Source organism: Chroicocephalus ridibundus, chromosome 1 (assembly GCF_963924245.1).
Source record: "Chroicocephalus ridibundus chromosome 1, bChrRid1.1, whole genome shotgun sequence".
Lineage (NCBI taxonomy): Eukaryota > Metazoa > Chordata > Aves > Charadriiformes > Laridae > Chroicocephalus > Chroicocephalus ridibundus.
This window is the reverse complement of record NC_086284.1, coordinates 12,340,925-12,368,707: the sequence shown is the minus strand read 5'-3', so window position 1 is coordinate 12,368,707 and position 27,783 is coordinate 12,340,925. Positions and strand designations below refer to the sequence as shown.

Sequence of the window (27,783 nt, the reverse complement as noted above, 5' to 3'; positions counted from 1 at the left end):
ACCGGGCAGCAGGTTTAAAATAAACAAAGGCAGTACTTTTTCATGCAGAACGTAATTAAATTGTGAAATCATTGCCAAAAGTTGCATGGGTTCAAAATTAGATGAATTCATGGAAAGAAAAAGAATCCATCAAAGGCTATTGAACAAAAATATGATCTGTGGCTCAGGAAGTGACTTAGCCACAGACTGCTGGAAGCTGGGAGGGTTTCACAGGAGGATTATTCCATACGTACCCTATTTCTTGCATCTTCTCTGTATATCCACTGCCGTGAGATGGCTCTCTGATCTTTGGACCAAGCTGGTATTTGCAGCAGCCTCCTTGGAGGGTGGACGTCTGACCGGGACAAGCCTGCCTGGTAGCAGTTTTACTAAGGCTGAGGTTTTTGCAGAGGCAAGGCCACTTCTGTTGCTCTTTATTCCTCTGTTTGTGCATCTGAAATGGCATTTGTACATGGAGCCCGTGCGGACGCTGCTCATTTAACTCCTCTGCTGAGTCGCCGCATGCCTCGGATGGAGTTGGATTCCTCGTGGAAGAGGAGTGTGACCACGCACGCGAAGCAGGAGCCCCTCGTGTCCCGGCTGAGGGCAGATAGGGACAGCATGGGGGGCAGGCCCTGCCCCAGCCGTTACAGAGGAGCGGTTGGAAGGGGCTTCCTAAGCATGGCCCCACTCAGAGGTGTCCACGCAGACGCTCCTTTTCATAAGCAGCCAAGCTATATTTAGAAGGTCTTCTGCCTCCATCACTGCTGTGAAATGCTGTTCCAGATTCCTTGATCTGGTAGTTAGAAACCATCTCTTAATTTCCAGCCTAAACTAATTTCTGACCACTTTATAGTCATTTGTTCTTGTGCCAATATTGTGTTTTTGCTTAAATAGCTCTTCTCTCTCCTTGGAATTTCCCTCCCCTCTCCCCAGTGTTTACAGAGTGCAGTCACATCACTGCTTGGCCTGGCTAAACAAGTCCAGCTCCTCTGCTCTCCCCTCCCCGAGCGCCACCAGCCTGGTGCCAGCAGCTTGTGCAACAGCATTAACGCTTGCCTCCTCTCAGGAGCTTGCAGCCTCTTTCCTTGGATTCTTGCTCTGATTCCTCTTGCCTTTTTCATGAATGCATTAAAGTGGTACCACACAGAGATCACCTAGCACAGCTGGACCTGTGGGGACGATTTGTGCTGTGGGATGTGCCGATAGGATGCGAATTTGAGGTCTGTAACCTCAGGATATGAATTTGAGGTCTGCTGGTGTGGAAGGGAGCGTAGAGCCCGTGCCAAGCGGGGCTCTACCGGTGAGGTGTGGGGAGGTGCAAGGAGCGTGTGCTGGAGGAGAGACGGCTCTGCCAGCAGGGATGGGTTGTTCGCTGAGGGTGCTCCCAAGGACTGACGGGTGTTGAGGGACAGTGGTGGGGATGTGTCCGGTTCCATAACTATCCGGGAGAGGTGCTTGCATGCAATGCTGCTCCCTGGGGTCTCTGTCAGGAAGCTGGTAACTCGCCTCAGAATGTGGGCTTAGTTGAGCACGTGCGTAATTCACGTCTCGATGGTACCGTGATGCGCTGGCATAAAATGGTGGTCTTAAGTGCCTACGGACAGGCAGTCAGCGGTGCTAACTGGGAACAAAAAGAGAAGGGAAAAGCCCCTAAGAGTCCAGGTGTCCAAGGCGGGGAAGAACTGCCAGCTGCATTTCCAGGGATCGCAAACCTCCTTGGGCTGGCTGGTGGGAACTGAGGAAATCACCTTCCACGGCCAGGGTGACTGGCCGCCGAGCCTGCCAGTGCTCACGCCTGTGCATTTGCAGCTGCCGGGGTCTGTTGGGGGGCAGAGAGAACCAGGACTGCGTGGAGCCCTGGATTTTCCCAGCTGTGGAGGCTTTGGGTGTAACATGGGAGGACGGTGTCCTCCCATCGCCCTGCAGCAGCATACCCCGGCGCTGCTAAGCTGGTTGTCAGACAGGGCAGAACGGAGGAGAGCCGCCAAGGCAGAAACTCCCTTTGCCAGCTTTGCTGTGGACTTCTCCGTGTTGTCCAGCTTCAGACACAGCGCGTCAGTCTTGCCGGGGTGTCTGTGCCTTGGGTGGGGGGCGGGACTGGTGTAAAAAGATGCAGATCCTGTGCCCAGGGGGTTGTGGGGTGGTCTGAAGGGTGCCCTGTGCCTCTCAGCTGCTCCCTGGGCTGTGCTGCAGGTGCTGGAAGAGAAGCCATCGGGACTTCTAGTCGCCTCCCTGCAAGCCAAGGACCCCGACGAGGGTGAGAATGGGACCATCATCTACTCGCTGATAGGTATGAGCTGCAGAACTGACTAATTGATGCTGCTCTCTGCCTCGCGGCCATCACCCTTGTGGGCAGATGGCTGCCCGCTGCCCCAGCCCTGCCACACCAGGCTCCCTCCTCCATCCCATCCTGCCCCTGCCCTCCCTCCTCTCTGCCTCTCCCTCCAGCGTTTCACCTTCTTTCCGCAGGAGCCTGGGCAGAGCGTTTCACGCTGCACATGGCTACTGGAGAGTTGCGGACTGCCACAGTTCTACGCCGCTCTGATCGTGCCGAATACATCTTCACCGTGACAGCCAGTGACCGGGGCACGGTGCCTCGCAGTACCTCAGCCATCATTCGCATTCAGGTATCCAGCACCCCAACTCCAATTGTCCCTGCACCATCTACCCCTCTGTCACCTCTCGGAGGACACCGTGCAGCTACTTGGAAGCCTTATCACCCCACCTTATCACGCTCCACCACCTTCATCCCAGGGCACCCTCTGCCCTTGCTCAGCTGTTGATCCAGCCCTAAAATCTGTGTGGAGAGCCTGGGGTGGGAAGGGATGGGAAGGGATGGATGGGTCTATCTGCCACTGTGCGTGTTCTCGTTTGTAAAGTGGTCAACAGCATTAATAGTAAGCAGTTCTGTCTTTTCCAGACTGGGACAGCCAGCTATGTCCTAGATATGCTGTTGCAGAGAAGACCTTAAGAGGTCCCCTGCACAGAGACATTAATTCTTCCCAGCATCTACTGAAAACAGCGTTCCGGACATGCAGGGTGTTCTTCTCGTCTGTATAGCTTTGGCACTCACTGCCTGGTGTGTTGGCCCAGGCAGCCAAGTCCTTTCTCTGTTGTTGGTATTGAGCTTCCTTTTACAGCAGAGACTCCGGGTTCCCCCCGCTCAAGGCACTTTCACAGTACACACTTTCGCATCTCCCTGTCCCTATTCTTGCAGCTCCCGAAGCCATTTGACTCTCCTTGTTTGATGTTCTGCCGCTTCTCTGGGCTGGCAGTGCCCTCTAACATCGTCAGCGAGTTCGTAACGTGCTCAGCTTTCTTTTGCCCTTGCACCTATCAAAAGTAAATGTCAGCACCAAGAGCCATCTCTGCAATTCCTGCTAATCACTCTCCTCGAGCCAGTCGATCTTTTAGTCCTTTCCGTCACACAGCCTTACTTACACTATGCCTTTCCCCAGTTTAATGGGTGATCTCCCGTGTTCTACTGCCTCAGAGCCCAGCTAAAACCCAGGCGAGTTAAGATACGCTGCGTTTCCTTTGTCCTTGAGGAGAGCGGCACTGTGTTAGCCTGGCACATCTGCCTTTAGCCGTTCCACAATCCGTTTTATAGCATTTCCTTTTTATGCCGTGTCTGTAACTCTTCTTGGCATTAAAGTCTTTCTACAGCCTTCAGAGTGGTGAGGCCAGGCTGGTTGTCCCTGAAGCACTTGTTTGCCTCCCTGTAACGCAGCTGTTTGCTTGACAGTCGCTAATTTTGATGCCTCTCGGAGCGGACAGTTTTGCTGTATCGCCTTTTTCCCCAGCTCCTTGACAGGAGCGCAGCGAGTTCTTCAACATATCTTCCCTTCAGATGACACTGTGGCTTTTCATGCATCCTCGCACCCATCCACAGGTGCACCTCATCCCCAAATGAACTTCGATATCTTTAATAAAAGTAGTAATAGTATTTATTTATCTTTGGGTCATACCAGGTCATCTTTCTTCTCTGGGCCTCTCATCCGGATGGGTGTTACCTCTCTTCTTGCCCACTCTTGCTTATGTTTTGCAGAATTGTTTTTTCTGGTGTCTGTTGCCTTTGCAGTATCTAACAATCACAGAATCACAGACTCACAGAATGGTTGAGGCAGGAAGGCACCTCTGGAGTCATCTTGTCCAACCACCCTGCTCAAGCAGGGCCACCCAGGGTCAGTTGCCCGGGACCACGTCCAGCTGGCTTTTGACTGTCTCCAAGGATGGAGACTCCACCAGCTCCCTGGGCAATCTGTGCCAGCGCTTGGTCACCCTCACAGTGAATAGTGTTTCCTGACGTTCGGAGGGAACCTCCTGTGTTTCAGCTTGTGCCCATTGCCTCTGGTCCTGGCACTGGGCACCACTGGGAAGAGCCTGGCTCCGTCCTCTTTGCTCCCTCCCTTCAGGTATTGATGTACTTTGATAAGATCCCCCCGAGCCTTCTCTGGCCAGTCAGCAGCTCTGTCTGTCCTTCCCTACCAGAGCTCCTCAAGTGAAGCTCGTCTTTCACCCTGTCAAACCCGTGCTTATTCTCAGGTTGCTGCTCATCTGTTAGGTCACAAGAGCTGGGACACCCGCTCTCTGCAGGCCCCATGTCCCCCCTCTGCGCTGGCTCCTGGCACCCAGCACCCGGCACGTGCCCCTCACTACTGCCTCTCCTCACAGGTGCTGCCGTCCTCCCGGGTGCTGCCACGGCCCGATGCCACTGTGCTGACCCTGCACCCTCTCGAGGGGGTGAAGCCGGGGTCTGTGATCGGCTCGGTGGCACCCCCGGATGCGCCTGCGCGAGGACAGCTGACCTACACGGTGGTAGGAGGTGGTGGGGATGGCACCTTTGTGGTTGACAGTGTGACGGGGGAGATTTACGCTGCCCGGGAGTTGGACTATGAAGCTGGGGCACGGCACGTGCTTCAGGTGAGTGCCGAGGACACGCAGCATGGCTACCCCTCCAGCCGACTGGTGCTGGTACACATCCACGTGCAGGACTGCAATGACCAGGCGCCCACCTTCCCTGAAGACCCCATCACCATTGTGGTGCCCGAGAATGCCCAGGCTGGCTCGTCCGTCTTCACCTTCCAGGCGCTGGACGGGGATGGTGTGGGTCCCAACAGCCAGGTGCGCTACGCCCTGCTGCACCAGGAGCCCCCCGAGGCCCCCTTCCAGCTTGACAGCCGCTCGGGGCTGCTGACCCTCCGCCACGGCCTCGACCGGGAGGCTGCTGCCTCCTTCCTCTTGGTGGTGGAGGCCACGGACCAGGCCCGCAACGTCAGCCAGCGCCGCTCGGCAGCTGTCACAGCCCGTGTGTTTGTGACTGATGAGAATGACAACGTGCCCGTGTTCCTCTCACCTGCTGCCGTCAGCGTCATGGAGGACCAGCCGACGGGGTTCGTGGCGCTGCACGTGGTGGCCCAGGACAACGATTTGGGAGAGAACGGGCGTGTGAGCTACTCGTTGCGAGCAGGCAACAGTGATGGCCGCTTCCACCTTAACCCCAGCACTGGTGAGGGCCCAGGAGGAGGCAGGGGGGGCGGCAGGGGCACGGGGAACGCGGGGGCTGAGGAGGGTGCAGGGGTACGTGGGGATGCAGCGTGTGCACAGGGGGAGGCTGTGCAACCCGGAGGAAGGAGACTTGTGGGGTGCGGAGAGGCCCGAGCGTAACGCCTGGTTGATCCTGCTGTCTCTGTTGAGACCTGGCTGTCCCTGGCTCACCCCAGCGCCTGCGGCCTCGCGATAGCTCTGTCCTGGGAACAGTCGGCCCCGGTGCTGCGTGGTCCCAGCTCACCGCTCTCCCTGTGTCTGCAGGCGCGCTCTCCATCGTGCGGGCCCTCAACCGGGAGGAGGTGGTGCAGCACAACCTGACCGTGGTGGCCATGGATCACGGTTTCCCGCGCCGCTCCGCCACGCAGCTACTGTCTGTGCTGGTGCTGGATGTCAACGATGAAGCTCCCGCTTTTGAGAAACCTGAGTATGAAGCACACATCATGGAGAACTTACCAGCTGGCAGCCCTGTGCTGCAGGTGCTGGCCACGGACCGGGACCTGGGTGAGGATGCAGGGCGAGGGTGAGCTGCCCTGTTTGGTCAGGGGCCCTTCTGGAGATGCGGCACCCAGGACTGGGTGCACTCCGCTCCCTTCCACCTGCTTTGGAGAGCCCGGCTGAGCATGGAGGGAAGGGTCATCTCCTGGCCTGGAGAGGAGAGAGAGGCTGAATCCTGGGAGAAGCTGAGAATGAGAACAGGGACTGTGATTCCCTCTGCTCCCCAAGGCAGTGGCCTTTGTTCCTTGGAGGTTCCTCGGCCCGTCTTTCCCTTCCACAAGCTGGGCTGGGCTGGGACCTCCCTCCACCCCACATCTCTGCCCCAGCTTTACTTGCCGGGGAGTGAGATCGTCCTCTCCCACAGCCTGCGTGACCCCTGGGTGGGAGGCGTGGGAGGAAGGAGGTGCAGGGCTCTGGGGTTGCTGCTGGGCTGCCCTCAAACCGTGTTCCTCCCTGCAGGTGCCAATGGGCAGGTGTCCTACGGGACTCTCTCGGGGGGGCCGTTCTCCATCCACCCACAGACGGGGCTTATTGTCACCACACGTGCCCTGGACCGCGAGGAGCAGGAGCAGCACGTGCTGATGGGTAGGGCTGTGCTGGTGCATGAGAGGCTCCGCCGGCGGGGGGGTAGAGAGCAGAGGGGAGGCAGATGGGTGCTCCCCACTGCTGGAGTAGGGCAGTATCGCAGGGAGGGAGGGCACGGGAAGCGATGGGGGTCTGTGGGGCAGGCGGGGTGGTTGGGTGGTTTGAGCACGCAGGAACGCCAGCGATCCCATGCCTGGCTGCCCCTGCGATTGTCTGGGCGTTTGCGTGTGATGACAGCCCTGATGGTAGCTCCCAGTCCGCAGGGCAGCCTGCAGCGCTCTTGCTCTGTTCCTGCAGTCTATGCGCGGGATGGTGGCCTGCCCCCCAACCTCTCCAAGGCAACTGTGCGGATAACAGTAGGGGATGAGAATGACCACGCGCCACACCTAGAGAGTGAGTCCTGCTCTGTGGAGGTCCCCGAGAACCAGAGCCGCGTGGCACTCTACACCCTGCGGGCCACCGATCCTGACGGAGGCGAGAACGGGCGCCTGGAATACCGCGTGGCAGGTGAGGTGCACAGGGAGCTCTGTAGCTTCTTGCTCGGCGGCAGGTAAGCTCTGTTCACCCTGGGTTGCCCATGGCTCTAGGAAGCATCCGCCTGTGACAGTTCCTGTTCCACCCCAGTTCTCTCCGGCTCCAAACCGCGTGTAACTGCTGCCCTCTCAGCCCTCTAGTTTCTCTGCCCCCAGTAAAGAGCACCCCAAGATCTGGAGAGGCTGCATTTCCTCATTCCCCAGGCTCTTGTCTGGTTCCCCGGGCTTGGACTAGTTCCATACCTCTCTTGGCCGCTCTGACCTGTTGAAGGTACAGGTTGCGAAGTGAGATCTCCTTGCTGTTACGCTGTGCATTGTCTGGGGGCTTCCTGTGACAGCGGCACTGGCCTGTGAGCTGTTGGAGGCAGTTCTTGCACAGACACACAGAGCTGGACCAAGGAGGTTCAATCCCACTGGGGCCGTACAGAGAACAGCTCACTCTGCCCTCCCTGCCAGGCCGCACTGGGGTGGACTTCATGCTGTCACGGAATCACGGAATCTTCAGAGTTGGAAGGGACCTCTAGAGATCATCTAGTCCAACTCCCCTGCTAGAGCAGGATTGCCTAAAGCACATCCCTCAGGGCTGCATCCAGGCGGGTCTTGAAAATCTCCAGAGAAGGAGACTCCACACCCTCCCTGGGCAGCCTGTTCCAGTGCTCTCTCACCCTCACCGTAAAGAAGTTTTTCCGTGTATTTGAACGGAACTTCCTATGTTCCAGCTTGTGCCCATTGCCCTTCGTCCTGTCACTGGGAACCATTGAAAAGAGCCTGGCTCCGTCCTCCTTAAACCCACCCTTTAGGTACTTGTAAACATTAATCAGGTCCCCCCTCAACCTTCTCTTCTCCAGGCTAAAGAGTCCCAGCTCTTTGAGCCTTTCCTCATAAGGGAGGTACTCCAGTCCCATAATCATCTTGGTTGCCCTACGCTGGACTCGCTCCAGTAGTTCCCTGTCCCTCTTGAACTGGGGAGCCCAAAACTGGACACAGTACTCCAGTTGTGGCCTCCCCAGTGCAGAGTAGAGGGGGAGAATGACCTCCCTCGACCTACTGGCCACAGTCTTCCCTATGCAGCCCAGGATGCCATTGGCCTTCTTGGCGACAAGGGCACACTGCTGGCTCATGGATAATTTGCTGTCTACCAGGACCCCCAGGTCCTTCTCCTCAGAGCTGCTTCCCAGCATGTCCGCCCCTAACCTATGCTGGTGTTTGGCATTCTTCCTTCCCAGGTGCAGGACCCTACACTTGCTTTTGTTGAACCTCATTAGGTTCTTCTCTGCCCAGCTCTCCAGCCTGTCCAGGTCACGCTGGATGGCAGCACGGCCCTCTGGAGTGTCGGCCACCCCTCCCAGTTTGGTATCATCAGCGAACTTGCTGAGGATACACTCTGTCCCATCATCCAGGTCATTAATAAATATACTGAACAAAATTGAACCGAGTATTGACCCCTGAGGGACACCACTCGTTACAGGCCTCCAGCTGGACTCTGTGCCGCTGATCACAACCCTCTGAGTTCTGTCACTCAGCCAGCTCTCGATCCACCTCACTGTCACCTTGTCTAGCCCATACTTCCTCAGCTTCCTAATGAGGATGTTATGGGAGACAGTGTCAAAAGCCTTGCTAAGGTCAAGGTAGATGACATCTACGGCTCTCCCCTCATCCAGCCAACCAGTCATAACATCATAGAAAGCTATCAGATTGGTCAGGCATGATTTGCCCTTGGTAAATCCATGCTGACCACTTCCAATAGCTTCCTGTTCCTCTATGTGTTTGGAGACGACATCCAGAATGAGTCACTCCATTACCTTCCCAGGGACAGAGGTGAGACTAACCGGCCTGTAGTTCCCTGGGTCCTCCTTCTTGCCTTTTTTGAAGATTGGAGTGATGTCAGCCTCCCTCCAGTCCTCAGGCACCTCTCCTGTTCCCCATGACCTTGCAAAGACAATGGAGAGTGGTCTAGCGATAACATCTGCCAGCTCTCTCAGCACTCGGGGGTGCATCCCGTCAGGGCCCATGGATTTATGAATGTCCAGCTTGGCCAAGTGGTCTCTGACCCGGTCCTCCTCAACTAAGGGAAAATCTTCCTCTGTCTTCTCTGGGCAGCATAGGGCAGGTCCTTCCTCGTGGCAGTTATAGTCACTCTGTCTTGTTATTCCCTCTCTTCTTTTCCAGATGGAGACCCTGGGCAGGATTTCAGCCTAGACCCAGTCTCCGGTGTCCTCTCCACTGCACGTGCCCTTGACCGGGAGCAAGTTGCTTCCTACAGCCTCACAGTGGTGGTGCAAGACCACGGCACCCCCCCGCGCAGCGCCACCATGGCAGTGAACGTGCGGGTGTTGGACCTGAATGACAACGCCCCTGGTTTTGCTCAAGCCTCGTATGTGGTAGAGGTGCCAGAGGACTTGCCTGTTGGCGCCCTGGTGCTGCAGCTGGTGGCTGAGGACCCTGATGAAGGCACCAATGGGCAGGTCTCTTACTACCTGGGCAATGAGTCACTTGGCATGTTCCAGGTCGAGCCGCAGAGCGGGCACATCAGAAGTGCCCAGGCGCTGGACCGGGAACGCCACCCCAGTTACAGCTTCCTGGCCAAGGCTGTGGATTCAGCACCGTGGGAGCCCAAGAGCGCGGCTGTGCGCGTCACTGTCACCGTGCGAGACGTCAATGACCATGCCCCTGCTTTCCTGCACAGCCCACTCACTGTCAACTTGTCCCGCCACACCCCGCTCAAGCAGGTCGTGGCCACCATGAGGGCAGAGGACAGGGATGCAGGTGCCAATGCCTCCATCCTGTATCGCCTCGCCACCCCCAACTCCGCCTTTGCGATCAACTCCTACACAGGGGACATCCAGCTGCTGCAGCCCCTGAGCTCGCTCAGCCAGCGCCAGCGGACGCTCTTCATCCTGGCCACAGACCTGGGGCAGCCGGCGCTCTCCTCTACCGGCGTGGTGGTGATCCATTTGCAGGAAGAGCCCTACCAGGGGCTGCGCTTCCCCCGGAGCACCAGTGATGTGGCCATACCAGAAAATGCTGCCCCAGGTATAAGCTGGGCAGAGTTGACCAGCAAGTGCTGGGATGAAATGGGACGGGACAGGAGGGAAAGTGGGTGCTGGGCTGGCAAAGCTGTGGGAACCTCAAACCAGGGAGCACGGCAGGGTCTTGGGAAGCCCCATTATGCTTTGGGTAGGCTGCGGGGTCTGACTGGTGCACAGGCGCAGGGTGGTAGCCCCTGTGGGTTTGCCTCAGGCTGTTCGGATCGCTGTAGGCAGTTACAGGTGCCCAGTGGCTCCTGGAAGGTCCCCGCGAGTCACAGTGAGATCACAGAGGGGCCATGGACGGGCCCCAGGAATCCTAGCTGCTCCCAACACAAAATTACCATTAGATCTCACGTCCTCTGGCAGCAGTGTCCTCGGGCAGAGCTGTGCTCCGGTGGTACAGCCTGTGCCGCCCCCACACGCCCACCCCCTCTGCCACCTGCCCCGAGACTCTGCTGCCCCTTCACGCTCTTCCGCTCTCTTCCAGGCACTGCTGTGGCAAACATCCAAGCTACCCACACGGGGGGCTCTTCTGGGCGCATCACCTACAGCATCGTCAGCGGCAACGAGAAGAATGCGTTCCTTATCCAGCCCAGTTCAGGTACAGCACCAAGCCCAGACGGGGAAGCAGCGAGTGGGAGGGCACCAGCGCTCTGCCAGCCCCTGCTCCCCGGTCACAAGGCTCAGAGCCCCCCCAGAGGGGAACAGCCACTGTGGACTAGAACAGAGTCCACACCTCTATAGCAGTAAATTAAATAGTGTTAGTATTTGGACGTGAACACTAACCTGGCGTTGTCCAGAGCTTGCTAGCACAGCTCCCAGCCCAGTTTTGGTCCCTCCTAACTGGACTTTTCCCCAAAAACGCCTAGGCCTGGTTCAGGATTTAGCAGAGGCCAGGGCCATCGCTAAGATGCACTCTGGGTGCAGCCCCTGCCTCGGATGGCAAGTTCAGCCAAATGACACATCCCGTGCCGGGGCCTCGGAGCCAGGCACCCGGGCTGCTGCGCTTTGTTCTCTGGTGTGCACGGTGCTACTGGGACTGATCCATGGCTGTCTCTGTGCGGTCCCAAAGGTGACAATAACTGGGGAACCGCTCACTGTCCAGTGGGCGTTCTAAGGATTCCCACCGCTCAGGCTGGTCCCTGGGCAGTCAGCAGGTGCTGAGCACGTCGGTGGCGCCTGTGGGTGGCGGATAGCCCGGGCAGAGCAGGGAGGCAGGTTGCAGGATGCTGCCCAGTGAGACTGGGCAAGCCGGCATTGTTTGCAGCACGTGCTTCAATGGACAGCTTTTGAGGGGCCGTGGATCCCTTCGCATCAGGGAAAGCCTGGCTGAGGGAGGGTGAGGGTTGGGGTTGCCTTGCGGTGAGGCTCGTGCACATATCACAGCCCCCGGTCAGGAGGCTGGGGATGGAGGGATGGAGAGCAGCCCTGAGGAGAAGGACTTGGGGATATTGATGGATGAGAAGCTCAACATGAGGCGGCAACGCGCGCTGGCAGCCCAGAAACCCCCCCACAGCCTGGGCTGCATCCCCAGCAGCGTGGGCAGCAGGGCGAGGGGGGGGATTCTGCCCCTCTGCTCCGCTCGGGGGAGACCCCCCTGCAGTGCTGCCTCCAGCTCTGGGGCCTCAGCACAGGAGAGACACGGAGCTGTTGGAGCGGGGCCAGAGGAGGCCCTGGAGATGCTGGGAGGGCTGGAGCCCCTCTGCTGGGAGGACGGGCTGAGAGAGCTGGGGGGGTTCAGCCTGGAGAAGAGAAGGCTCCGCGGAGACCTTATTGTGGCCTTTCAGTACTTAAAGGGGGCTTATAGGAAAGATGGGGACAGACTTTTTAGCAGGGCCTGTTGCAATAAGACAAGGGGTCATGGCTTTAAACTAGAAGAGGGAGTATTTAGACTAGATCTCAGGAAGAAATTTTTTACAGTGAGGATGGTGAGACCCTGGCCCAGGTTGCCCAGAGAGGTGGTGGATGCCCCGTCCCTGGAAACGTTCCAGTTCAGGTTGGACTGGGCTCTGAGCAACCTGATCTCGTTGGAGATGTCCCTGCTTATTGCAGGGGGATTGGAGTATCTGACCTTTAAAGGTCCCTTCCAACCCAAACTGTTCTATGATATGAGAAATTCAGTCGTCGTAGCACTGACATCAAGCTGGAGCTTCTTGCTCCCCGGTGTGGGAGGCTGAGACCCATGAGGTCGGTCACGCAGAGAGGTCCCCTCTCCCTGCTGTCCCGGGTGGTATAATCAGGGCTCTGCTACACCACGTGTGGCTGTGACACTGGCCTGCGTGGCAAGCTGCCATGCTGCGCTGCAGCAAGGCCTGACGGGATCACAGAATCACAAATCTCCCCCTGTAACGCTTGTCCCTTCGCATCCCTTCATCTCGTCTCTGCTCAAGCCGTGTGCGCCAGCGGTTCTGAGAACACCCTGGACGTGTCCTGGCTGCACCTCAGTTGCACCTTGGTTGCTGTGGCAATGCCACTTCGTTTCAATGGGGAAACATTTCCCTCGGGCAAAGTGCCCAGAATGCAGGATTTTTCCCTTAAAACATGTCCCTCCTTGAGTCCCATTTGTCTGCCCTGCTTTCTCCCAGGGCAAGGGCCTGCATGCTGGAGCACCACGGTGAGGGAGGGCAAGGGGGGGCTGGCACAGCACTGCTCTCCTGCCCTGCGCCAGCTGCCAAGCAGCGTTAGACTGGGCTCTTCGGCTCTGCTGTGACAATGGGCCAGTGCATGGGCACCGGTCCATGACTGCCCTCAGCCATCCCTAGCCTTCTCTCCTCTGCAGGGAGGACCAGAGGTGATGTCCACAGGAGCTCTGCGAGAGCTTTGCGTTGGAGAGCACACTAAAGTGCCTGCTGTGGACAAGACCAGAGCAGGGGAATGTCACAGGAGCATCCTCAGCCCATACTGTGGCACCTCAGGCTCTGCTGCTTCTGTCCCAGGCAGGAACAACCCTTCAGAAGGCGTTCTGCTGCTGCTGCTGACTGCTCTCCTTGTATTTTCTCTGGGCCAAGCCAGCCCTGGAGGCAGGGCCCGCTGCAGCAGTCAAACGGTGGCAGAGGGGCAGGGGAGCACAGCCGGCTCCCAGCCCTTGGGTTGCAGGAGGTGAGGACGCAGCTGTTCTCCAAACCAGGCCACCATGCTAGTAGCCGTAATCTGTGTTTTTCCGTTCCTGGACATGCAGCCTGGTTTCAGCTGTGCGCTGAAAGCTGGAGCTCCGGTGACCGTGATGCAAAGCTGGCAGCAGAGCTCTTACGCAGAAGCTGGGCTTGTCCGCGGCCACAGAGCTGTCCTCGCTGCCTGCTGCTGCACACCCATAGCCTGAGCACTTCACCTGGTGGTTGCACGTAGATGCTGAAACGGGCTGCAGAGAGAGGGAGGCCCTGCAGGAATCCCCAAGGCAGGAATTCAGCCACAGGAGCACAGTTCCTCCGCATTCCACTTGAATGCGTGCCTGTAGGAATACTGCCAGTCGTTTTAGAATATCTTCTTGGATGCCCTCCACCTTCTTGGGTGGGACAGCAATGCTTTGTCATTACAAAAGCCCAGGTGCAGTGGTTCAGCGGGATAAGAACGGATGTCTGTCCTAGCAGACCCCTAGCAGGAGAACAGCTGGCAGCTCCTACAGCGTCTTTGTAAGGATTTGCCCAAAACTAATAGCTGCAGTTTGGTGACTTTGGCTTGGAGCGTGATGAGCTTGTGTAGCAGTATGGGGCTTGCCATGGAGTGGGGTTTTTTTAAACTGGCCATACGTCAGATGGTGTCTCCACAGGGGAAGGCTATTGCATGCTTTAGCGTAAGCAGGAGCAGTCTGTACGGAGCGAGGTGCAGGATGCATCACCCAGGACAACTCGCTGGGGCCGACGAGAAGGCCGTCGGTTTGGAGGGGGTTCAGAGGAGCTCAGTGTGTGTTTTCTGCGTTTGAGAACGGATGGGGGAGCGGAGGGATGGACTGAGTGCAAGGGAACGAAAGAGAAGATGAGGGCTGGATGTGCTGGTGCGTCGCTCGCCCCCCTCTTCACCCACCCCGTCCTGCTGTTTCCCTGCTCCCAGGTGCCATCTCAGTTCAGGACTCCAGCAGCCTGGACTTCGAGGCCAGCCCCCGGCTGCGCCTCGTGGTCCAGGCAGAGACAGCAGCTTCCTTCGGCTTTATGGCCATAAACCTTAACCTGCAAGATGTGAACGACAACTTGCCACGCTTCCAGCTGCAGAACTACGTGGCGTTCATCTGGGAGTCACAGAGCTATGACTCACCAGTCATCCAGGTATCGCTGGGGACACGAACGGGGACATCGAGGCCCCTGGCCTGCCTCTGTGCCGGGGTGATGGGCTGGGGGACTGTGCCATGGGCCTGGGGCTGGCACCTACGGATAGGTCTAGCTTTGGAGGACTGTGGTTTGCAGGGCTCCACAATTGCACTGCTGAATCTCTCGTGTGGCTTTGCAGGTCCTGGCAGATGATCTGGACCAGGGAGCGAATGGGCAGGTGACTTACGCCATCAACCAGTCCCTGCCAATGACAGGCTTGTACCACATCGATCCTCAGACTGGCACCATCACTACTGCTGCCATCCTGGACAGGGAGATCTGGTCCCAGACGCGGTGAGTGGAGCCAGACTAACTCGTGCCGCCGATATGAGGGGGGCATAGCTGTGGAGCAACGTCCCCAAGGCTGGGGGGGGATGCTCTGCTGCTTAGTGCCACCCAAAGCTGTCGCAGCCCTGTCTGTAAAATGTTTTTGCCAAACAGCAGGAACTTAGGCTTAGTGTTAACACGGGGAGCAAATGGTATTGAAGCATGACAGATGGCCGTGAGATGAGCCACTGCTCCGTTCAGCCTGGTCCCTGCAAATCTGAGAAGATTGGGAGGGGAGCAGTGGGCTCTTTTCAGGGGCTGCATCCGTTCCCTCTCCTGCCTGCTTAATCCAGACCACATATGCTCAGTTCCTTCCCGCTCCCACGCACTGCACCCTTCTGCCCCCGACGTGCGCTCCAGGTGCTGATGCCCTGCCCTGCACCTTCTTGCAAGTCCTCCTGCATTCAGCGCTGGTCCTCTGGGCCCTCACCACGTGCACATCGCCCAGCCAGCCTAGCCACACCTGTATAGGATAATGGCAAACGCTACACGCAATGAATTTAAGTCCTCCCCTACCCTTTTACGTGTGTATGGTTCAGATGCAAGGAACAACTTCTGCCCCCCACCCAGGGCTATGTTCTCTCCCCGTGTGCATGCTCCAGTGGCTACGTGGCTCTCTTCCCGGGCACGGCGAGGCCCAGGGCATCCATTCCGTTCGCATACCCATCACCAGTCCGCAGAGAGGCTCCGCGCGTTCCCCAACACCCAGATATGCTCCAAATGCCCATCTCCCTGCACCCCACTGCGCCCCTATTCTGCCTGCGTCGTCTCCCACGCACATTCCAGACTCCGGCCCCTCGCACAGACTGAAAATGCTGTGGGTGAATCCACTTCCCTCCACTTGCAAAAGCCTCCAGCCATGCCGCTTTTGTCCCACGTGCCCATGCCAGGCCTGTGCAGGAATCCGCTGCCCACCGCCTGCTCCAAACACGCGTGCCCACATTCTCTGCCCGCTCCTACGTTCCGGGTGCTGGACACAAAGCCCCTGCCCTCCGAACGCACACCTCAAATGTGCATCCCTCTGCTGCCCTGCCCCGCCATGCTCTGGATGTACGCCCGTCCGCTGCCCCACACGTGCGCTCCAGATGCTCTGCACATATCCGTTGCCCCAGACGCTCCAGATGCTGTGCACAGTTCCACTGCCACATGGACCCGCTCCAACCCTGTGCACACATGCAGTACCCCCCCCCCCGACATGTCCCAGATGCAGCGCATGCATGCATTGCTCCCTCACACATATGGCCACATGTCTGTGAACCTTGTGCTTGCCCGCAGTTTGGTGGTAACGGCAATGGACAGGGGGACTCCGCCTCTTGTGGGCTCTGCCACGCTGACCGTTGTGGTGATGGACGTCAACGACAACAGCCCCACCATCCCGTTTCCCTGGGAGGTGCGGGTCCCAGAGAGTAAGTGCAGCTCAGCCCCGTGAGGTAATGCGTCACCGATGGCAAGAGCTGAGGCGCGATGGGCACCCGTGGGTCGGGGAGAAGCCCCCAGAAAGGCCTCTTGAGGCCCCCAGAGATGTTGCCTTGCCAAGGGCCAGCTTGTGCTGACCCACTGGCTGAGCTCCCCCTGTGCTCTTCGGCGCTGCCTGGTCTGTGACGGCCTGGGGCAGGGGGTTGTACAGCCCCTGTGCTGCAGCTGTGTCCTGAGGGAACCAGCTGAATTCCCAACTCATCCCTGGCCCCTGCCCGCGCTGCAGGGGCTCTGGCTGCACGCACATGCCCTGCCTGCCCTCCGTCCTCGTCCCGTGTGCCCCGTGCCTGTGCCAGCCTTGACCTGCCCTGTCGACCTCCCAAGACCTTCCCCTTCACCCCAAGCATCTCCCCCCTTGTCCTCCGTGCTCAGGCTTTGGGCTGAGCTGGCTTCCCACCACGTGAGCCGGGTCTTCTCCAGGGAGACCGTGCTGCTTGCTCACGCCTTGCCTCTCCACAGACACGCTGCTGGGCACCCAGATAGCCCAGCTGACCGGGAACGATGTGGACTCGGGCCCCGTGCTCTCCTACGCGCTCATGTTGGATGGTGATGCCGTGGGCACGTTCAGCGTGCTGCGGTATGGAGGACGCATTGCCCTGACGGGGCCACTGGACTATGAGCAGCGCAGCCACTACACCCTCACCCTGCGTGCCTCCGACACCCGCCATGAGACGGAGGCCAACCTCACCGTCGTTGTGGAGGACGTGAATGACAACGCACCGACTTTCAGCCAGGGCTTCTACCAGGTACTGTGCACCCAGGCGTGACGGGCAGCGTGGGCCGTCCTGCCCCAGCCCCTCTGCTGCCCCTGCCTGGCTCACTGGCCTGACCAGGCACAGAGTTCCCCTCTCTCCCTGGGCTCCGTCCACATCCTGACACCCCCTGTGCTGTCACTGTGGCATGAACGGGAGGCTGAAACCAGGCACGTAGCGCTGGGATCGGCAGCTGCGGGCCTGCACAGCTGCAGGCAGATGGGACATGCTGGAATAGGTGGGAACACTGGGAAGGCCAGAAGTGGTGGGAGATGGGTCACAACCCGGACAAGTGTTTCTGGCAAGACCCGGTCTGGGGCCCCATAGGCGGATCGCTGGATGAAAGCTGACGCGCGCAAATGTGCTGCATCTCTGGAGCAGACGCAAGAAGCTGGGAAGCCACAGAAACGCTTGGAGGTTGTGAGAGCAGAGACCGATGGAACTGTCTGTTTATACGTGCTGTTTGGCACACCAAAAAGACAAGAGCTGTTTTGATTTGTATAAAATGTTCTTCAGAATAGCAGGGCAAAGTAGAGAAAAGGATCAGGAACTGGATGCTGAAACTGGTCGGGAGTCACACTAACAGGGCTAGGTGCTGTGCACGTGGGGCAGGCCCCCTCAGCGTGCCAGCCATGGCCCTGGGGCAGAGGTGGGGAAGGCCCTGGCCAGCGATGAGCTGGGCCACCTTGGCTATCGCTGCCCTGGCCAGCCCCAGACCTTCTCCCAGCCCTGCTGGCTGGCTCCAGGCAAGGGGGAACAGGCGCTGACTGGGGCTTCCTCCTCTTCCAGGTGACACTGCCGGAGCACACGCCTGCGGGCAGCATCATTCTCACCGTGAGCGCAACCGACCCGGACTCGGGGAGCAACGGGGATGTCACCTTCCACTTGGCCGTGCCCAGCCCTGACATCGCCATTGACCCCAGCAACGGTGCGTGGGGCTGGCTGCTGTGTGGGGTCTGTCTTGTGGGTTGCTCTGGCAGTGCCGGCGGAGGGAGGTGCCCCCAGGCTGGCCCAGGCTCAGCCCCTCACCGGGTCGCTGTCTGGGGTGGCCTCCGAGTGCTCCCGCCACAGCGTCCCGGACGCCTGTTCCGCCAGCCAATAACCCTGACACCCTTCCCGGCTGCCTCTTGGCCCCCATGCTGATTCTGGCTTTGTGCCCTCACAGGGACCCTCTTCACCATCCGGCGGGTGGAATTTGACGCCAACCAGCCCACCCTGGACCTGGTGGTGGAGGCCCGCGACCGTGGCTCTCCCAGCCTCTCATCCTGGGCCACAGTGCAGCTCCAGGTGCTGGATGTGAATGACCACAGCCCCAGCTTCCATGCGCCACGCTACAATGCCAGCGTCCCCGAGGACCTGCGCCCAGGAACCACCGTGCTGACGCTAGAGGCAGGCGATGCCGACCTCTCCCGGGAGAATGCTGGCTTCGACTACACCATCGTCAGTGGCAATGGTGGCAACGCCTTCCAGGTGGAGAGCCGGGTGGCCTGGGCAGGGGGGCATCTCCGCACACAGGGTGCCTTGGTGCTCGTGGAACACTTGGATTTTGAGGCCATCCCCGTCTACAACCTCACTGTGGCGGCCTCGGACCGGGGCCTGCCGCAGCGCAGCGCCACGGTGCCTGTGCTCATCACCGTGCAGGATGTCAACGACAACCCACCCGTGTTCACCCGAGCCGAGTACCGCACCGCCGTGAGCGAGAGCGCACCCCCCGGCACAGAGCTGCTGCGCGTGGTGGCCCACGATGCTGACTCGGGGCCCCGCGGCCACGTTCATTACACCATCAGCTCAGGAGACCAGCATGGGCTCTTCCAGCTTCACGAGAACACGGGGGCCCTGTGCCTGGCACGGCCCCTGGACCGGGAGGCCCAGGCGCTGCATGCGCTCGTGGTGCAGGCCACGGATGTGCCAGGCGGGCACTTTGCGCTGGTACCTGTAGCCATCGAGGTGAAGGACGTCAACGATAACAAGCCGTACTTCCCAGTGGAGGTGCTGAGCGCCAGCATGCGAGAGAACCTGCCTCCCGGCACGCTGGTCACCACGCTGCGTGCCATCGACGCAGACACCGGTGTCTTTGGGGAACTGCGGTACACGGTGCTGGAGCAGCCAGTGGGGGAGCCCGGCATGGCGGAGGGCCGGGATGCCTTCGCCGTCAACAGCAGCTCTGGGGAGCTGCGCTCCCGACTTACCTTTGACTACGAACGAGCCAAAGCCTTCCAGCTACTAGTCAGGGCCACTGATGCTGGCAACGCCTCTGCCACGGTGACAGTGCGGGTGCTGGTGACAGGGGAGGACGAATACAATCCCATCTTCCTGAGCCCCTCCTTCAACTTTGAGGTCCCTGAGGGCGCCCGCAAAGGGCAGAGCATCGGGCGGGTGCTGGCAACAGATGAGGACGAAGGGGCTGACGGCGTCGTACTGTACTCCCTGGCAAAGCCCTCGCCGTATTTTGCCATCAACCAAACCACAGGCACCATCTACCTGCGTGTGGACAGCCAGCCCCAGGCCGGGGCCGGGCGTGCCAAGAGGGAGCCACGCGAGATGAGCCTGGAGGTGCAGGCGCGCAGCCCCCTGCCCGCCTCCCGCTCGGCCTCTGCGCAGGTCATCATTGACGTCACGCACACCTCCTTCGGCCTGGCCCCCGACCTCAATCTGCTGCTGGTGGCCGTGGCCGCCTCGCTGGGGGTTGTGGTGGTGCTGGCCGCCGTGGCCATTGTGCTGGCCCTGGTCCGCTCCCGTCACCGGCGGGGCCGCAAGAAGCCGGAGGGGGACGGGGCGCTGGGCCGCGTGCCGAGTGGCTCCCTGCAGAAGCTCGGCCGCGAGGAGCCGGCGCTTCCCGGGGGCGAGCACATTTACCACCAGGCCCTGCCGGGGTACGGGGGCGAGCCGGCAGGGCCCTACACGCGGGGCGGCTCGCTGGACCCCTCGCACTCCAGCGGCCGAGGCTCCGCCGAAGCCGCTGAGGACGACGAGATCCGGATGATCAACGAGTACCCACGCGTGGCCAGCATCACGGCCTCCATGCAGGAGCACATCTCCGCTCGCGGCCCTGACTCCGGCATCCAGCAAGACGCCGACCAGCTCTCCGACATCTCCTGCGAGCCGGCTGCCCTGGAGAGCGCCCAGTGGTTCAAGAGCAAGAAGGGCTCCGGGCTGCTGCTGCCGGGGCCGCCCCCGCAGCTGTACCGCGAGGATGGAGGAGGCAGCGCCTTCCTCGGCGTGCGCTGTGGCCTCAGCGTCTCCTCCCAGCCTCAGGACTATGCCTTCCCGGAGGATGGCAAGCCCTCCGTGGAGGGCTCGCTCACCGCCATCGTGGCCAGCGATGAGGAGCTCCGCGGCAGCTACAACTGGGATTACCTGCTGAACTGGTGCCCCCAGTTCCAGCCGCTGGCCAGTGTCTTCACGGAGATTGCCCGCCTCAAGGATGAGAGCTCCCTGCGCAAGCCCTTCCCGACCAAGCCCAAGGCAGAGCCCAAGCCCCGCATCGACCCCCCGCCCCTCATCACCTCAGTGGCCCACCCGGGTGCCAAGTCTGTGCCCCCCAAGCCGCCGCCGGGCAGGACCTTCCCGCACCCGTCCTCCCTGCGCCGCTCGCCCATCAGCCACGAGGGCTCCATCTCGTCCTCTGCCATGTCGCCCAGCTTCTCCCCCTCGCTGTCCCCGCTGGCTGCCCGCTCCCCCGTGGTCTCGCCCTTTGGCATCTCACAGGGGCCTTCTGCCTCCGCCATCAGTGCTGAGCACTCGCTGGAGCCCCCCGAGGAGGCCGAGCTCAGGATTTAGACCTGGGCCCAGGGACTCCTCCGCCCCACCCCGCAGCCGTGGGGTCAGGAGCGGGGCCAAGCCCAGGGCTGCTCTGCACGGGTGCTAATCCTGCTCTCCCAGCACCTTGCCTGGCCCGGGGCCCCCAGGGGCTGTGGGTTCCCGTGTCCTTTGGGGTTGTTGGCTCCCGTCGCTCCCTGTGGTCTGGCAGATTCCGTGCTGGTTTTGGTGCCCTGTGGACTGCTGATCCTAGTGCCAGCACCCCAGGGCGATGGTTCCTTGTACTGCTCATGGCGTCTCAGATCGGCGCCTGGCAGGATGATGCTTCATGGTACTCTGTGCTCCGAGAGAGGCTGGGAGCAGACGGGTGCTCCCTGCCCTGCTGGGCTGGGGTACTGCAGACCCTGCCCTGCCCCGGCCACGTGCCCAAGGCCCGCAGCGGCCTGGGTGCAGCAGGACGCTGAGCCATCCCCGCTGGCCCCTTCCCCGCAGGAGCTCGCGGCGCTGGGGAGGAATGCTCCCGGGGCAGGGACGCGCTGCTCAGCAGGCACAGCCACAGCAGCCCGTGCTGCCTGCGGGGACGGGGATGGCTGAACCTGCTTCCCAAAAGTGAGGGGAGACCCATCCCGAGCCAAGCTAGAGTGGGAGGAGAAGGCAGTGCCTGCTTTTCGCTTGCCCATCCATGGCTGGTGGGGGTGAAGGGGATCCTTTGGGGTCTCTCAAGCCCTTCTGCCTCCCACCCATGGGACCCTTTTAAGGGATCTCCTTCCCAGGGCTGCTGGAAGAGCCCTGTTCCTGGGGGCCTGGGCTGGGAGGCAGGTGCCCTGCGCAGCGTGGGAGCCCCGTTCCTGGAGAAGCGGCTCCCGGGGCCAGGTACCTGTCTGGGCTGCGGGCTGGGGCACCGGACACAGACACGAACACGGAGCCGGCAGCTGCGCGGTGGGGCTGGCAGGAGCGGCAGCGTGAGAGCTGCAGCAGAGCCGACCCTGAGATGGCCTGGCCCCGGGAAAGGCAGTGAGGTGGCCGCTCAGAGACGTGAGCCAGTGACTCTCCTCCCACTCCATCAGCCCCAGGCCTGAGGGGAGCAGGTGGGAGGGGGTATCCCAAAACGCCACGTGGCCTGAAGCTGGCACGGTGGCAGCCGGCATGTCCTCTAACAGCCACAGGGTGGGACACTGGGCAGCTGGCCTCCCCCGTGCCCTGGGCCACCAGGGCCACCTCCAAAATGTGGGTAGGTGCCAGAACCCCCAGCCCTCTGTGCTGCTCTGCACCGCTCCCTCGTGCCACGTCGTGAGCATGGGATAGAGCCACGCTTCAATGGGGCTGGTCCCCGTCCTCACTCCGGCACCGCTCACGCAGTCGGCCTCGCGGCTGGTGTCCCACTCACGCCGGGGTCAGCCCCTGCCCAGCGCTCGCCCCGCAGCCCGTGGCTGCTCACGGTGGAGCCAGCGCGCGTCGCGTGGCCCTGGGAGCGCAGTCCTGGGGACTGCTGCCGTGGCCCTGGGTGCTCACGGTCACTGTGACCCACGCACGCAGACCTGGGTGCGGAGGGAAGGCCGGGAGCGGGGCATGTGGAGCGCTGCAGCAGCCCCAAAGGCGCAGCCTGGGCTTCAGGTGTGTGTTTGTGGGGTGAGGGAGGACACCCAGCCGTCTCGGATGGGGATTTGGGGGAATTTCCTTCCTATCACACTTTCGCTAGACCCACTCTGTAGCCTCAGCCCAAAGCACGTCAGCACCGTGGCTCCAAACCCCACCCCCAAATGTTCTATCACAGCAGCCAAAACCCACCGCTCTTGCCCGCTCCCTCCCCATTTCGCACCAAGAACCAGCTGTGACTGCAGCCCCATCTCTCCTTGTCTCAGCCCCAAACCTCCCCTCGGTGCGGCAGGTCCCAGGACACCCTGCCTGCGCTCCGGGTGTCCCCACGCCGCGGGGATGCTGCCTGCGCCCCGGTCCCCACCGTGCACATGGGAGCGGGTCCCCCGTGCCGGCAGCCCTGGGAGCTGCCCTGGGCACAGGACGAGGATCTGCAGCAGCGATGGTGGCACCGAGGGGGCTGCGGGGCCACAGCCGCGCTGTCTGGGCGCCACAGCGCACCCAAGGCGGCCCCCGGGAGGGGAGGACGGGTTCTGCCTCGCTCAGCAGAGGGACAGCCCTTGGGGCGGGCACCCCTCGTCCCTGCTCTCCGGGCCGGGCTGTCCCGCTCACGGGCACTGCGGGGAGCACGCCTTGGGGGGGCCGTGCGCTCCCTGAGCCCTGCCAGGGCGGCCGAGCAGCCCTGCTCCCCCCTGCCTGCTTGGGACAGGGGCACACAGATGGGTCACCCCCCCACACACACCACGCACCTCATAGAAGGGTCAGACACACGGCAGCCCCACTTGGTGGAGGGGGAGGGGGGGACACAGCCACGGGCTGCTGAGCCCAGCCAGGAGCCAAGCCTCCAGTTATTTATTTTTACACATTGTACTACGATTCCTGTTTTCTACTTTGTTTGTACCTTTTGTATCGTGTCTCGCCGAGCTGCATGTATTGGGCGCCGCTCATCGGCCTGCACACTGGGCCGCTCCAGCACAGCCTGGACCCAAGTGCCAACTTCTCAAAGAAATGCCTTAATAAACCACACTTGTTTGTACAGAGATGGACATCATCCCTGCTGCGCCGGGCTGGCGTTGCGCTGGCACCGTGAGAAGCACCAGCAGGGCTGCCAGGGGGCAGACGGACCTGGGCCACGGTGGAGCTCGGCGCATGGCGTGGCTACCAGCAACGTGCCGCGGGCTACAGACACCCGGGCAGGACCCACGCCCCGCACTTGGCCCTGGGCAGCTCCTTGGGTGGAAGAGCTGGGACCAGCTGGGACACGTGGGCTGTGCCGCGGCTACTTCTGGCCCCTGGGGCAGACGCTGGCAGCTCCAGGCAGCCCCGTGGCCGGGCCACAGTTGCCTCCTGGCTGCAGCAATAGGCCAGGCCGGCACGTGAGGTGCGGGTATTTCAGCCTTTAGCGCAGCAGAGGAAATCCAGAGCCTGAGCACAGCACCGGGGGCCCGGCCTGGCTGCCCCTGCCTCCTCCAGCGGTGCGTGGTGTGGCCGCGCGCATCCTGCCGCCGCCGCACACGTGGCCCTGGTGACTACACCCTGCGGGTCCCTTCTATGCGAGGCTGCCCAACGCGGCAGACGAGGCCGCCGCAGTGCCACGGCCCCAGTCTAACCAGTGGGGAGGCTGAGCGGGTTTTCCTGCCGGGCACACGCACGGACGCGGGTGTACGAGAGACGTCTGCGTGTGTGCGCACAGCCGGACACACAGAACAGCACGGACACACACAAACAGCACCAACAGCCCCATCCCTCTCCCCTCGCTGCCCGACGAGGGGCTGTTGGCAGGAATATCCGTGTACAACGTGGAGCTCTCCCGTAGCCGGGCTTAGGCACAGTCTGCCCAGTGGGTGCCCCCGGATTCCCAGTTTCCCCAGTTGCTGACACCGGGACGTACAAGTCCCTGAGGCCACAGCCCCACTCCAGCTGCAACAGACCTCCCATGACGGACACCAGCGCACGCAGACGCGCACACACGCACACACAGCGGACAGGCTGTGGAGTCACGAGATGCAGGACGCGGCCAGACAAATGTACTGACCATCAATCCACTTACACGTGGCTGGCCACTTTTATCCCTTTTTCCCTGTTTTCCCATTTTTTGTTCCTCCCCAAACCACCTTGATCCCTCTCTTCCCTCACCTTTCTCCTCACCTCTGATAAACATCCCAGACTCAGTCTTGCACAATCCTAAAACGCTCTGCGTTTTGCCTCTCATAACGTGTCCCACACCCCGGGGCGATGCCCCTTCAGCCCGTGGCGGGCCTGGGGGAGCAGCTCCCACGCGCCCGTTGTGGTGGGTGCCACCCTCAGACCATGGGGGTGTCCCCAGCCAGTGACCGCCTGGGGAAGGGTGTCCCCTTCTCTGAGCGGGCGGTTGGGCTTCCTCCGCCTGCCACCATTTCTCTGTGCTACTTTATCACAGAATCTATCACCTTCCAGCTCCCCGGCCGGTAGCAGCAGCGATGCCGGTACATGCCAGGCATGCTCGCCGCTCTGCGGCTGAGACACGTGGGGCTCGGGCCAGCAGGAAGGACCTTGATGTTACTGTTCTCCCCTGGCATGGCCTGACCTCGGGTAGTCCCGACTGTCCAAAGGAGAGGCCACGCTTGCCTCCACCGGCAGGAACGGCAGCCAAGCACGCCCAGGGCGAGCAGCCGAGCAGAGCCGGGCGAGCAGAGCTCCACCCAGGACACCTCGGCAGCTCCGCTGGATGCTCAGGCTCTCTCGTCCCCTGCCTGCTGCAGAGTCAGACCAGCAGCAGATGCTCGTTAGAGTAATTAGCTCTGTCAGGGCAATCTAATCCTCGCCGGCCAGACGGATCCAGGAAATAATCTCCCGCCAATCTCATCCCCCTGACAGCCCTGCCCAAAGCTGTAACCAGCTGGAGGGCTGGGTGGGCTGCGGCTCTCTGGCAGCGCGCGCTGCCCAGCGCCCCAGGCCCCGGCCGACGTGTGCGTCAGGGCTGAGCAGCGGCGAGTCCCTCCAGGCTGCAGCTGCAGCTGCTGGGACGGTGCCACGCGGGCTGGGAAGCGGGAACGGGGCTGGGGGGGGTGGGGGGAAGGCGGACCACCCCACCCGTGGTGGGACGCGGTGAGGGCCGGGACGCGGGAAGGGCTGACGCCCGGGCGCGGGAGCAGGGAGCAGCAAGGGCTGCACGGCCGGGAGCGCGGCACCGCGGAATGGGAACGGCCAGCGGCGGTCTGGGTGCAGGGACTGCGCTCTGCACCTCTTTCTGCTGCCGTCAGGGCCCCACGCGCCTCCCTGCACGTCCCGAGCCGTTGTTTCCTTGCGGGGTCCCGGGAAGGGATGGCAGCCGGGGCCACCTCCAGCTGGCCAGCCCCACGCTCGGGCACCACACAGGGCAGGCGACTCCCAGCCCCGGCTCAGGAGCCTTCCCGTGGCGCAGCGAACGCTCTTCCCACCAGCGAGGCCGGGGGGCCGGGGCTTGGCTGGCTGCGGGGGGGTGCTGGGCTGCTCCCTCTGCTGCACCGGGTCCCGCGTCCCCAACGGCTGCCCTGCACCCACCAGCCCCAGCCCTTTCCCCGTGTTCCCTGGCCGCTGTCTCCCCCGGCACAGGTCCCCTGCTTCCCCCCCCCCCCGCCTCCCCGGCCCACGGCCCCGCAGGGTGCAACTGCACAGCTTCGGGCAAGCAACCAGCTCCAGCTGCTGCAAACCGCACAGCGCCGCATGCATGGAAACTCCACATGTGCTTCCAATTGCAGGGGCCAGGAGTGCCCTAGGGCTTCGCAGAGACGCTCACGCTAACGGGCAGCACCCACAGAGCAGGGCTGGCCTCCCGCGAGCAACGGGGACGGCGCAGCGGGTTCCTAGAAGACACAAGACCTCCAGGTGGCAGGGAAAGCGCCTTGGAGGCCAGAGAGGGGCTTGGGTGAGCCTGAGGAACGCGGGCCGAGGTCCCAGCGTCGACGAGAAGCCGATGGGGGTCTGTGGACAGGAAAGATGCTGGTTCAGCCCCGCCGGGTGCGCTGGCGGCCGCCCGCCACCCAAAGGGAGCAGGGCCAACGGCGTGCCACAGGCACTGCCCGCCCCGGCAGGCGGCACCTCCACGCCGAGCGGCACCCACGGCGCTGCGGGAGGGAGAGCAGCCGGACTGCTACAGCCCGGCCTTTCCTAGGAAAGGAGCCTCACCTTCCCAGCAACAATCCAAGCATCAGCCCTGCTTCAGTGATGCCCCGTGCCGCTGCGGAGGTAGGACAGACCCTCCGGGCCTCTCTCCCCCCCCGGCAGCTGCTGCTCTGGACGGCCACAGAGCGGCTCTGGCGTGGGAGACATGGCAGCTTGGGCCAGGCAGGTGGTTTTCCCATTGTCCGTCTCTTCCTGGCTTGGACTCCGCTCTGCAGAAGCAGGAAAGCAACTGGGAACTGCTGGAGCCACGGTACGCAGCGTGTCTGCGCGTGTGACCGGGCTGGGACAAGGACTTGGCTCGCTGAGCCAAACTGGGCAGGGGCGGATGGGGTCACAGCACCCTCTGCCCCACCGGCCGCCGCCGGAACACCCCCTCCAGAGCTGCCTGGGGGCTTGCGGGCAGGGGCCACGCTCCGCGGTGTCCGAGGCACCACTTCCGCAGCTCCCTTCAGCGACGGCAAAAACGGCTTGAACCTTCCGCAACCCCGAGATCTGCGCGTATCGTCATCACACCGCTTTTGTCATCCTAATTAGGAGAGCTCCTAGTGTGGGAACGAACATCCGAGAGAACCAGGGCAGGAAGCCGCAAGCTGGAGCTCGGCGGCTCCACGAGCCAAGCGGCCGCCTGTGACAGCGCCAGCTGGACAGGAGCTGCACGAGTCGCTCGGCCATGACTCCTGCCGTACGGCCACCCCCGCCGAGCCACCTCTGAGCCACCGAGCCCTGCGGCCACTGCCCCCCCCGCCCCAGCGAGGTTCCAGTGAGGAGCAGCCTCATGGAACTGGGGCCTCCAGCCCTACCCTCTGCGTGGGCCCCGCTGCTCCCGAGCACCCCTCCCTCGCCAGGGCCCGCTTCCCCCAGCGAACAGCCCACCCCTGCGGGGGGGCTCTGGGCTGTACCCTGCCCCTCCCCAGCTGGACCCCAGCCTGGGCTCCTCAGCCCCGTCCCCATGGGACCCCTGCCCCCCCCCCCAAACCCGCACGGGACCACCGGCCCTACGCGGACCCCTGACCGGGACCTGCACGGGACCACCACCCTACAATGGAGCTCTGACCAGGACCCGCACGGGACCACCGGCCACACACGGACCCCCGCCCCCCGCCCAGGACTCTCACGGGGCCACTGGCCCTACACGGACCCCTGACCCCCGCCCAGGACCCGCGCGGGACCACAGTCTCTACACAGACCCCTGACCAGGACCCGCACGGGACCACCAGCCCTACACGGACCCCCGCCCCCCGCCCAGGACCCCCGG

General features: G+C 61.8%; 1 protein-coding gene across 2 annotated transcripts in view; it reads left to right on the top strand.

Moving 5' to 3' along the window:
* Positions 1-23,421, top strand: part of DCHS1 (dachsous cadherin-related 1) — a 78,930-nt gene extending 55,509 nt beyond the window's left edge. For both annotated transcript variants that reach the window (XM_063328947.1, XM_063328955.1), the window contains exons 8-21: positions 2,176-2,272; positions 2,452-2,609; positions 4,657-5,491; positions 5,794-6,033; positions 6,487-6,612; positions 6,910-7,119; positions 9,315-10,178; positions 10,662-10,775; positions 14,222-14,433; positions 14,615-14,769; positions 16,078-16,208; positions 16,738-17,024; positions 17,820-17,958; positions 18,196-23,421. In XM_063328947.1, the coding sequence (XP_063185017.1) occupies positions 2,176-2,272; positions 2,452-2,609; positions 4,657-5,491; positions 5,794-6,033; positions 6,487-6,612; positions 6,910-7,119; positions 9,315-10,178; positions 10,662-10,775; positions 14,222-14,433; positions 14,615-14,769; positions 16,078-16,208; positions 16,738-17,024; positions 17,820-17,958; positions 18,196-20,810 (6,183 nt within the window). In that variant the 3' untranslated portion in view covers positions 20,811-23,421. The remainder of the gene's footprint in view (positions 1-2,175; positions 2,273-2,451; positions 2,610-4,656; positions 5,492-5,793; positions 6,034-6,486; positions 6,613-6,909; positions 7,120-9,314; positions 10,179-10,661; positions 10,776-14,221; positions 14,434-14,614; positions 14,770-16,077; positions 16,209-16,737; positions 17,025-17,819; positions 17,959-18,195) is intronic.
* The last annotated feature ends 4,362 nt before the right edge of the window (positions 23,422-27,783 follow it).